Consider the following 12,107-nt stretch of genomic DNA (forward strand, 5'->3'; position numbering starts at 1 on the left):
CCCCCCCAAGTGAGATCGAGGCAGGGGACATGCACATCTAACAACCACCACCAGTAGTCACCACCGTTATCTTTTTCCCCCCTCAAACACGCCCCACCTTGTCCCTTTGTCTCCAAGAACCAGCCTCGTATGTCCCGTATCCCATATCCCATATATCTCACCACCTCATCGCCGCGTATACCCCGGCACCTTATACGGCTTAGGCGTGTACCACTTGGGCAAGACGCCCGCCTCGCGCTGCCGATGCACGTACGCGGCACTGACGTGGCCGCCCTGCGTGAAGTTGGACTGGGTTTCGTTGTTGAAGCCGGGGATCTGCGTGTACTGGTCCAGAGGCTTCGCGAGGGCTGGTTGGGAGGGGGAGTAGTGCTGGGAAGGGGAGGAGGCGGGGTTGAGATCCCCGTCGGCGTCGTGCATGTCGTGGGAGTCCGAGAGGAGTGGGGGGAGCGGTGCAGGAGAGTGAACTGGGGATTTGCTGGTCGATATTTCGGGTCGATTGGGGGATCGCTTGTCAGGCATTTCTATGCGTGCTGATGGCCTAGGTGAGGGCGACGGCGACGAGGAGGACGGAACGATGCGCTCTGCGGGAATCTCCTCGGGCGAAGAAGCTTTCTTCTTGGCTGCTTCGTGCTGTGGCTGCACGGCAGAGCTGGGCGGGTCAAGATCGTAGTCTTCATCTTCTTCCTCTCCAGGCTTGAACGCATCGAGACCCAGGTCAATGTCCAGCTGTGACTGAGATGGCTGAGGCGGAATTTGACTCATTGGCATGCGCATTGAGCTTGAGTCCTTGATCGTAACCCGCTGCGTCGTGCGAGGCGTCTCGAAGGGCATGTAAGATGATCCTGCGTAGCCTTGCGTAGCCTCTTGTGTCGAAATCTGCGAAGGATGTGGCATTGAGGCAGGGCCAACAGAGCGTTGAGTGGCTGATCTTGTTGATGGCAGTGGTGGAGAAGAAGATGGTAAGATGTCATTCAGTGGCACACGCTTCGTTATACCGAAAGGGTTTGCCGTCGGTGGAGGCGGCGGCGGGAGACTGAGACCGCTAGAACTCGAATCGGAGTCTATACGCTGGAGGGGGCTTGACTGTCGTACAAGCCGTGGAGTAGGGATCGGACTTCGCTGACTTGCACCTGTCGCGGATTCATGATCGGCTTCAGGCTCCTCTGCCGCCCCAGGGGATGAAGTCCTCTGCTTGATCTCTTCGTTATACTGCGTGTCATTCAAGATTGGTGACCCAAACTCGGAGTATGCGTCTTCTGAATCTGCAACATACGGGCGGGATGGCTTCGGTGTGTCCGGAGCAGGCTTTGCGCCAGCGTCATTTTTAACCGCTGATTTGGTGCAGAAGGGAGGTGCTAACTCATATTGGTCGGATTCGCCCACGACATGCGCAGATGCGCCTGCTTGAGGCTCAGACGCGGTTTCATCCTGGCGGTGTTGACTAGAGCGAGGCATAGCATCGAGTGTATCTGGTATGACACCATGTTCCACGACATGCTTTTCAGGATCGGGTAGTGTAGACGCGGCATCGATCTGACTTGTGGAAGGAATTTCGATAGCTGTTTGAATCGAGCTACTAGCTTCTCTTGCTCGAGACGTGGCACCAGATATGCTTGCGACGATCTCAGCCTCAGACGATCGCTTTGAGGGTGAGGATGTTGGCTGAATCGACCAGACATTAGTTTGCGAATTCTCAACCTTGGCCGTGCGTTGCTGCTTGCGCCGCTTGAGCCGTGCGTCAGTTCCCTGGCTGGCGTTCTCCTTGCCGTACAATGCAAGCGGCGGAGCAAAATCGGCGGCAGACTCGCGGGCATTTCCAGACCGCCGGCTAAGAGGCAGCCTACCTTGTTGAAGCTTGTCTGACCTTGTGGACCGCTCCGTGGACGGAGGTACACTATCTGGTGATTGACTCGACTTGATTACTCCAGCACAGGTGATCGCTTTGGTAGGTGTTTGGGGACCTCTATGGGGTGTGAAATTCGACATGTCAAAGATGTCGCCATCCTCGGTCGAGTCTTGTATCTCGCGGTCGAATCTTGGCTGAACACGGGGAGTTGCATCGCAAGCAAGAGCTTGATTGAAGTATTCAAGGTTGTCGACCGGATCTGACAGTACCGTACTTCGCGTGGCGGCTTTGCGGGTACTGCGCCGTAGATTTAAAGGATTTGCATCATGTTCAAAGACAACTTTCCTACTCTTTTGTGGCTGGTATTCCTGGCTCTCCGTCGATTCTTTCTTCAAGGTAGGCGGGGGTTTCCTCTTCCGTTTCCGTCTTGGACTTTCGTAGGTGCCGTCAACTTGGGGAAACGGCCGTGCGGCGGCCGTCTTCGGCTCCTGAATCATTCGCAAGGCGTCTTCGTCCACCTGATCTGTGGGTGTCGCAAAGAAATCCATCTGCGTCAATGTTGCATTCCTCTTCCTCAACCTCTCAGCCTTCACTGGTCTCGCCGTGGATTCGATCGGATTCATGTCCGATTCGTCGAAAGACTGTTGTGGCCGACTGACCCATTGCGCTTGCGTTAGGGTCTGCTGGGGCCTCGAAGGGGTGTCGTCTCGACGCTGTCGCTTGCGGCCAGTGAAAGTTGTAGGAGTGCTCCGGCGTTTGCTGGATGTGACGGTCCACGGTGTAGTTGCCATCGCAGGCACATTGCTAGTCATCAAGGTGAGCACGGCCTTTCTGACGAAGTTGGGTACGATGAATCTGGTGAAGGTGAAGGTGGGGCTGCGGGAAGAGGCAGACGCGTCGAGATCCCAAAAGACGCGTTTCGATTTTCTGGGGCAAGCTACGTCATCCTCGTTGGTCTGAGAGGACATCTACCACCACCAGTACTTGGATGGACTACATCCTTTTGACGCCCTTTCTCAACAGCAGCAATTGTCAAAATCAGCTTAGATTTGTGTATCTTTGATGTACTGATGCATACTCGTAGCCGAGCCGTGATGGCGCAAGATACGCTACCATGCCATGACTTGCCAATGCAGCAGCAGGCAGTGAATGAACCTTAATCGACGTTGCTCGCTCGCTACGCTCAGGGATATTTTTGGACATATCTATCAACGACTCTTTAGTGACTTGACCTCGGCCGTCAGCTCTTGCACAGTTTTGGCCAAAGTAGCAATCTGTCGAGTTTGTTGGGCCATCATTGTCTTCATGTTCTTGATTTCACGCTCCAGGACTTCGGTGCCTGCAGCAGAGCTCGTGGAGTCTGCTGTACTTGTAGGCTGGACAGGCGTACTCGTAGCTGAAGCCACCTCAGACTCGGGCTCCTGAGCTAATGTTAGCGAACAGAGCAAGCTGCTTTAGGAGGATTGTATACCTTGGTTGGGACGGGTGATTTTGGACTAGGCGTTGCAACCTTCTGGGAGGCTGACGGTTTGGTGTCGACTTGTGGTGCAGGACCCTTGATGGCGGTCCTCTCGATTGGTTTCTGAACCTCCTCGAAGCTCGAGGAGTCATTGTCCTCATCTTCGACAGCCTCCTTGTCTTCGAATTTGGAAGCCATAGCCATCATTGAGCTCCCCTGCTCCTTCATCGAAGCCGGAGGTGCACGCGCAGTGACGGCAGGCTCTGGCTTCGGCGGCTCGGCTTCCTTCTTAGGTTCCGGAGCCTTAACTGGAGAAGCAGGCTTTGCTGCTGCCGGCTTTGCTGCAGGCTTCGCTTCGGATGTGGCGTATTCCCCCGCGTTGCCATCGTATATGCTCTCCAAGTTGATCTTGGGTGGCAGTCTCTCAGCACCCTCAAACCACTCGGAAGCACTCATCGCGGGCTTGAGGCCAATGGTTGGTGGATAGATGTCCTCTTGGAAAGATTCGGCGCGGCGAGGAACAACGAAAGAGATTGGTTCAATGTAGGAGTCGTTGACCGTCTTGTAGGCACGCATGACTTCATTCTCGTGCATGTTAACGCCGCGCTTAGGCAAGAATGAGATTCCTCGCTGCGGGTCGGAAGACTTGTACTCTGACAGATACTCGAATTTGTCGTTTTCGTATTCGTAGTAGCGGATGTTGCCGTCACCCTTACCAGCAAGGTACAGGCAGTTTGTGCCATCATCCCAGAAGGGAATGCAGACGCCTGATATCGAATCGAGCATTTGGAACCCGTCGACAGGCGCATTGGGAGCTTTGATATCCCACAGCGCCAGCTGTCGATCGCTCATCTTAGAAAATCCGGTCGTGGCGATGCGGTCGTGCTCGCCCATCCAAACAGATCTGCTGTTCTTGGCTCCTTGGTGGCTGGCAACTTCGATCGCCGGCTTCTCCTGTCGTACATCCCATACCCGCAGTTTCTTGTCGCGAGATGTGGTCACAAGAAGCGAGCCGTTGGCGCTCCATGACATGGACTGGATCACCTCGCCCACCTTGAGGTTAAGCTTCGAAGAGCCCGCTTCGATGTCCCAAATCTTGACGGTAAAATCGCCGGATGCAGACGCTAGAACATTTTCTGCGGCAGGGTTGAAGAGAACGTGCCCGACTTTCCTGGTCATGATGAGCACATATTTTCCCACACGCGCACAAGATGCTCACTTCGAATGGCCGCTCAGCTTCCCAACCGGCGCAACGTCCTCGATCTCATCTGCGGGCAGATCCGGCCGGACAGTGAAGTTGTCAGGTACCCGCCACAGGAACACCTGCGTAGGTTAGTTCTGACTGTGTGTGTAGGACGAGCCATTTGTACCTTGCCATCGTCGGAGCCTGATGCTATTAGGGAGTCGTTGAAGGGGTTCCTGGACGGTCAGCCGTGGCATTAGGCATGCAGGGCGTGCGAACCAATCTGTATCAAGGACGACTGCGGTATGCCCTCGGAACAGAGGTATGCGATCCGGCAGCCTCCCTCTTTCTGAGGTAGGAATGACTGCAAAGGCACCTCCACCACTGGCGTCCCAGTTGACGGCAAGATATTCAGGGTTGGCCTACTCCGGTCAGCCGGCGCAAAGCTATGCAGTGTCCCGTGCTCTTTACTTTCAGTAGATTTGAGTCCCAAGCGTTCCTAGAAACTCGGAGATTGTCGTAACATTGTTCCTAAGCCCGGTCAGACTCGGCGTCCCAGAGCTGTACGCAGTTCCTAACCTTTCTCGTGGGACGTCCGAAGACATGGCGGTATTTGGAGGAGCGCACGAAGCGTCCAGCCATTTTTGCGGACAGAGGCGTCTCGGAGGGAGTTAAGCGATTTCGTGGCAAGAGGTGCTTGAAGCAGGATCGATCGAAGGATAGAGCAGGGCACGAGAGTAGCAGGCAGCTGTATTGGACATGGAAGAGGGTCTCAGCACTGTTTCATGCAGCCCGCAGTCTGGCTACTTTGGGCATTGGGGGCCATCCGGGATGACACGCGGATTGATTGATACTTGGCGCCAAGCACTGCAGTTTGCCGCGGTCACTGCTCGCTCGTGCAAGATGTCGAGCAACTATACTCGACCATATACATATCATCATCAGGAGGAGTGCTAACGCAAGGATGTAGGTCTTTGCTTGATCTGACATCGCACGCACCGTGTTCGATCGGCTCGAGCATGCCTGTCCAGTGATCCCCATTTTCTCCGGATCGGCAACCAAGAGCACCAGTCAGCTGTGCACAAAGTATTGGTCGCCTGCTTGGTGGCAATACTCGGTAGCTGGGTCGTGCTATGCGCGTCGTCTTGGTGCTACTGACCATCAGCTATGGGATCGTATGTGCATATTCCCACCCAATATTACCGGATTTTACTATACACACGAGTCTCTTGGATGGTCAGAGGTACCCGCCATGTAAACCGCAGCCGCATGCGGCCTTACGATGGGGCGAATGCTACACTGGCATCACATGGGTGTTGTTGTATGATAACTTGATTATGAATCAGATGGTCTTGAGCCACCATGGGCAAGCGACTCCATCGCGTGAATGCTATCGATCTGAAAAGCAAGAAAAGCCAGACGCAAGAGCTTAACACAGCGTCCAGTCATTATCATACGCTCCTCGTGACTAGCTGGATTTCTATGAGCACTGAGGCCTTTTCTTCGTCACGTGGAACGAGGCTTTCATGTTCTGAGCCCTTGCTACCTCACCTTCCAGCAGAAGCAGTCGTGAATGCTTGTCACGCCCAGGACACGGCCGGGAACGGCCCGAAAATGCACCCGTTGGTGTTAGCTTCTGCCAGTGCGTTATATATTTTGACCACTAAAATTGGTCCCGAAATCGGTGTCGAAAATTCAAGTTCGTTTGGTGTAGTGGTTATCACGTGTCGTTCGTATGTCTCTCCTTCCCCTACCAACGACGTGTTTCCTGACTGTTCACAGACACTATGTGAGCATTGATCTCTCAAAGATCCGACAAGGTCCCCGGTTCGATCCCGGGAATGAACACAATTCGTTTTTTGCTTTTTGACAGAATAGTTTGACTAAATAGTTTGACTACAGACAGCCCTCCCTTTCTTCTTCCACCGTACTAGGGCTACCCGACGTCGGGCAAGAAAAGCACCACCACACACGGCTTTGAAAGTGCCGCGCGCGCGAATCTACGGGCGGCACATTGCCACATGGCACCGGCACCCTCTGCGCCAGTATTCCCAGAGTCTAGAAGGGGGTCTAGATCAGTCTCCGGGCTGATGAGGACAACCTGTTGCCGTGGCGATGTTATGGTAGAGCGAGGTTGGGGAATCTTCTCTATTTCCCCCGCAACAAAGTTTTGCAAGCCGTGGTGCCCACCGTTGTCGACCCGTCAATAAGAAAGTCAAAGGGCATGTTCCATGATTTCACTACATTCCTGGCGGCGAACTCAACGGATGATTGTCTCGAGCGAAACGAAGTTGTATTCCTTTAATTACTTGCACTGAATTACAACTTGACAGTCAATGCTTCTTGTCAGTCGACGATGAATCATAGAGTTTGTCTGTTCGACCAATTCCACCGTGGGTATTTCGATTTAGTCTGTATCTTGTGGGATCTGGGAATTCCGCCTTATCCGAAGTCCAAGAAAAACCGGTCTTGTGTGCGGACCTCTAGCATGTCGAGATCCTTGCTGCGCGTCAGTGCGTACTTGAAGCTCCACGTTTTGCGGGCTGAGAGTCTGCGGAAACCTGATTACCGCCCCTTCTTGCAGGAATAGATGATGCCGACAATGGTCGCTGACAGCTTAGCAGTGGTCAATATTCACTCGCCGGACTGAGATCTAAGGGACGAAATCTAAAGTGTCAATCAGTAATGATGAACCTTTCAAAGGCTGCCCCTGCCGCATATGCACCTGTGCCTCTGTGCCGCCCGGCATTCCTGGTCGCTCCGGTGGCGGCCAAAAGCTTGGAACCCACTTCGAGAAGGCAGCTTCAGGCTCGCTCTGAACCCCAAACGGACGCCTGACGAGAGAGGCGATGTTGCTGCGGGAGACTGCGGCTGTCACGATTGCCAAAGATGGGCTTGCTTAGTGGGCTTGCGCGTCTTGACGATACTGTACACCCGGGTGAACATACGATTTACGTGCATGTTCATGTCAGAGGTTTGTGTCAGTGTCAGGCTGCTAGCAACGAAGTAAAGCCGTCGAGCATGGATGCAAGGCGTCATTCTCGCCAGAAAAGTCAGCTGAGTCGTTTGCGAACTCCTTGCACGAAGGCGATTCCGAGACATTTATAGTCGATTATGCTGTGCCATCAAAGATAAGGGGCAGAGAACTCTGCCATTGTCGGGGAACTTTGACGCTGTGTCACTCGGTAAGCGAGGAGACGAGGGTACCGGTGCTATCGGGTCATCGACGAGTGTACATGTACAACGTCGTCTGAGCGCGCCGCCATTGACAGCTGCCAGATCAGGCCCGGCCCATGTTGAAACGCAGCGGCGCTAGCGCGTCCTCGGGTGGCGTATGTCGTTGACTCGACTTTACAACATTGTCGACGTGAAAGGAACACTTTACCAGGCGGCAACGCCAGTTCAAGGAGGTGGTTGGTTTGGCGGAGCAGCATCCTGGACGTTCATCTGAGACGAGGGTACAGACCAGGGCCGGCCTCGCCAGCGTCTGTGGGATTGGCTGATGGCCCAGTCCAAATCCCGGCTGATGCTGCAATCAAAGGTAGGCGTCATTACTGTTTCTCGTTATGTTGACGACGTCTCGAAGTAAGCCAGGTCTGAGTACGTGCTGCCACCTCAGCTCGTCCGACCGTTAGCCTTCATGACTTGGACCCCTGTGTAGATCGTTCAGCCTCACTGGAGCTTCGCATCAGGCGGTATCTTGTGATTAAGTGAGTCTTTTGTCCAGCATGACGCCATGTGCGTTGCAGCGAAAAAGGGGATGCTGCAGTTTAAGGTGTACTGATGGGAGGCCTCAGATGATTACAGGCGAAAGTGCCCAGCCTAACGGCAAAGGCTTCGGGACGCTCCCACCGCTCCGATGTGCCTGTCAGCAGCCGGGCATCGTACCGGGTTCCGTATTCGGAGAATTCACCTTATATTGACGATGCCGAAGGAGGGAGCTGCAAAGGACCAGACTCCGTAGGGCTGCAGGATCGTCCAGCGCATAGAGATGTGGATTCGCTAATTTATTGCTTGTCCTATTCATGCAAGTGAGATTTTAACCCAGAGCATCGCGAGATTAAGGTCGGTGTCTATCGGCGATCTTGGCAGGCAGATACGTGGCAGTATTGCTGCAAGCTGGACAAGGCGGCCAGGCGGGGCAGTCGCTCGGGGGGCATGGCCGGAGGCGACGGGGAGTACTGCCCAATAATGGCAAAGGAAGCTCTGTCTGAGGAAATTTACTGCAGGTAACTCTCAGAGGAGTCGTAGACTACGACGTGCAGAAGCTGCAGACTTCAAGCAGCAGTATCGTCGCTACAGGGCCATCCGAAGACACATGTCAATTCGGAAGAGGACAGAGCGTGCGAACATGGGCTCGGCTGGGAAAACATTGTCGTTCAGTATGCGATTTGATCCAGGCATGGCAACGAATGGGTCGGGAGTAGAGGCGGTAGTAGGGATCGTCAGTAACGGCGCCACTGCGACGGGCATTTTTGTTGCAGCGAAGGCAGGGACCGCCCAGCAATCTGTTGAGCAAGCGCAATCATTGCTGATCAGGCTGACGAGGAAAGCACCCAACTTGACCCCAAACCCCAAATATCTCGAATTAAAACCCCGCAGCTGTCAAAAGGCATCCCAGAACTCTGAACCATCTCAAGGGCCTGGGCAGGGACCCAAATAGGCAGCTGTGGAAGGACAGCTGCCGCATTTGTCGAAATCCACAGGCTGAGAACACCGAAAGAGGGGAGATTTCAGTACAACAGACTTCTGTGGTGACGATCTTGATTGCGTCTGGCACTGCCAGCACGATAAGACCCCTTGGCGCATGCGGGGAAGCGGTTCGTGCTCGAGCTTGGGATGGAGCTGTGACCAACAAGGGAATGATATGGACATGTTTCTACCGGGTGGCGGAGGGTGTCAGGAACAATGAGCGGTCGAGCCAGGCGTCTCAGTCATAGATACGGTATCGGGCTGTGGCTATCTAACCCGGGTGCCCAGTTGTAGCGACCCGAATGGGGTCTTTGCGTGCGGTCAGTCAAAGTTGGGTTAAGGTTCCGGATAGCAGATGTTCCATGGGATGGAGCAGGTGTGACTGTGAGGATCGAACTAGGGTCGACTAAATCTGAAGGGCGGTCATCACTGGGATTTTCGATCGCACCCTAGATTGAGCTTCAAATGACCGAGGTCGGCAGTGGCAGGCGACGTGATAGGGTGGGGAGGGTACCTTGGTCAAGCTAACTACTCATGTTCATTAGCTTTCCACGGCGAGGAATAGCTGGATTCGGCACCCATCCTTGCATGCCAACACACTTGGCCTCTGGACAAACGATGATCGATAACCATGTACCAAAAACTAAGGTAGACATTCAGCTGACGCCACACAAATACACGACGATGAATCTTATCTGGCGTCCATTCGTTGGGTGGGTTGACGTGACGATTATCACCCAGCACGAGAGCTATCTCACGCAGAGCAGCCATGGCCCAAGGTAGGATGGGCGTCGGAATGTGCACGGGAGTGACAAGTGAAAGGTCAATCTGAGACACCAGCCCGCGACCGTCGTACCATCAAAAGACGATATGACCGCCAGCCCACTCAAATCGTGACTTAACTTCGCTTCAGCGGGAAGGCGGCTGGCAAGGGCTCGTCTAGAGCATAGATTGATGTTTTCGCAGTATCAAGCCTAACGAAGACGCATCATTCGAGGTTTAGGCCAACGAAGCTGACACATTCAGGGACGTATAACTCAGGTAGGCTTTACCTGACAAAACTCAAGGGCAAGGGCTGGCGATGGCGCCGACTCATGCAACGCGGGTAGTAAGCCAGCCAGCCAGGACAGATGATGGCGCGGCTAACGCGGCCGAGGCCAACGGGACAGATAGCTTTCCCACATGCTTGAGAGGCAAGCTAGGTACTAGGTACAAAGCAGTGTAGGGTAGGCAGGACGTGCAGCAAGCACTCCAGCGTACATCCCCGTCAAGCTTTGGCGAGCTACTAATAATACGTGACGATGATGCACAGGGCTGTACCGTGGTCGACGACGAGCTGATCCTAGCGTGCTCACTGGCCCCGCCGCCCAGGCTACGTATTCGATAGTCAAAAAAATGCGACAAATGCGAGCATCCCACCGCAGAGTTGCACCGACACCGGTTGTGTCCAGACGTCGCAGTGGCAGTGGCAGTGCTCGCTGGGCGGTCTATGGCCACCATTTGGGGGCTCGACCAACGTAGCAGAGCTGTTTCGAACAGCCTGCGGCGGACACCGAACCGCAACCGCGCCCTCGGGGGGCCAATATACGACAAAGCAGGCGGTGGAGCGACATAAAAGCTGTGCAGTCGAGATGGCCTGGACGATGCTGCATGATCATCGCGGCGAGTGATCCTGTTTCGCTGCCTGGTCCTGCCGTGCCATGGTGCTATCGTGCAATCGTGCAATCGTGCCACTGTGGGATGCCCGCACTGTCGCCGGGACAAAGTGCAGCAATGCTGGCGCAATGTGAAATGACGGCGTAACGATACATTCCCGCGTTACCAGGGTGTTTGGTTTTCGCAATTCATGGCCGCCAACCCATCAACGCATAGATCGGCATACGCGACCTTACCCAATCGCAGTCCAAGTGCTTGTGCCTTACTCCCCTTTCGCATCCACCCCACAGCATCGGCCACCCTGCCCTTTCCTTGTACACTCTGCGCATGCTGGACTGTCTTTCGTATATGCTTCAATGACCCTCGTTTGCCCCCTCCCCCAGGCTGTCCCAACTTCTCTCGCTGATCGACACTCGCTGCCCCGACATTCGCTATATGCTTGACCACTCCCATCAGCATCTCACGCCATAACCCTTTCCCCTTAAGCTCCATCTTACCAACGGCATGAGCACCTCGACCTAGACGCCGCCAGAATCCCAGAGATCCTCCGCTTGCTGGTCAATCCTCGCGCACCGCCCCAGCCTCTACCCTTCTTGGGCGTGTATGGCCTGGCCACACGCGACTGCCGTCCTGTATCAACACTTCTCCATTACAAGAGACATATAATTCATAATGGACTCCCCTACCGAGCGGATGCCTATTGCCTGCGTGCATTGCGCCAAAGCAAAGGCCAAATGTGACAAGAAGGTGAGTCGGCAGACACGTACCGTGGGAGCAGAACCACCGGCGAACGGCACAGCTTCCAGCACCCTCTCGGCCAGTGTTGCTGTCCCGCTGCAATGGCAACGTTTCCCCGAGAATGTGGCTGACTTGAGGTATTTTAGGTTCCATGCTCGCGCTGTGTCACCAAGCAGATTGTATGCCAGTCCCGAGCCACACGCCGCTCGTCTCACAACCCCAATCGTCGCAATGGCATGCCACGACCTCATCCCGAGCGGGCATTGACGACCAGCACTGGCTCGTTTCATGTTTCTCAGCTGTCCCAGTTTTCCGCACCCACGCCCGACGTGCCGATGATCTCTCCAAGTGAGCCATACCCATACCCATCCACTGTCCATACTGATACTCATTCTCGAGCAGATCATGTCAGCCCTCAGCACATCCCACCTGTGCCGCCAATTCCACCGCCCTATGCGTCTAGGACGATGAGTCTGCCGGATGTTCACCATACTCATATTCCGCTGGCTCCAGCCCAATACAACCAAGCAGAG

General features: G+C 54.6%; 2 protein-coding genes and 1 non-coding gene across 3 annotated transcripts; 1 reads left to right on the top strand and 2 right to left on the bottom strand.

Annotated features, from left to right (window-relative positions):
- Positions 1-165: 165 nt before the first annotated feature.
- HMPREF1541_05714 (uncharacterized protein) lies at positions 166-2,637 on the bottom strand (the record flags this gene model as incomplete). Its single annotated transcript, XM_008720052.1, has 1 exon — positions 166-2,637. The coding sequence occupies one exon, from the start codon at positions 2,635-2,637 to the stop codon at positions 166-168; it is 2,472 nt and encodes an 823-aa protein (XP_008718274.1).
- A 417-nt stretch (positions 2,638-3,054) lies between these two features.
- HMPREF1541_05715 (uncharacterized protein) lies at positions 3,055-5,130 on the bottom strand (the record flags this gene model as incomplete). Its single annotated transcript, XM_008720053.1, has 7 exons — positions 3,055-3,267; positions 3,318-4,476; positions 4,525-4,628; positions 4,676-4,724; positions 4,768-4,910; positions 4,960-5,019; positions 5,068-5,130. The coding sequence occupies 7 exons, from the start codon at positions 5,128-5,130 to the stop codon at positions 3,055-3,057; spliced, it is 1,791 nt and encodes a 596-aa protein (XP_008718275.1).
- Positions 5,131-6,187: 1,057 nt separating this feature from the next.
- HMPREF1541_05716 lies at positions 6,188-6,336 on the top strand. The gene has a single exon. It is a non-coding gene; the product is annotated as a tRNA-Thr (tRNA).
- The last annotated feature ends 5,771 nt before the right edge of the window (positions 6,337-12,107 follow it).

This window comes from Cyphellophora europaea (genome assembly GCF_000365145.1).
Source record: "Cyphellophora europaea CBS 101466 unplaced genomic scaffold supercont1.5, whole genome shotgun sequence".
In the NCBI taxonomy this organism is placed as follows: Eukaryota; Fungi; Ascomycota; class Eurotiomycetes; order Chaetothyriales; family Cyphellophoraceae; genus Cyphellophora; species Cyphellophora europaea.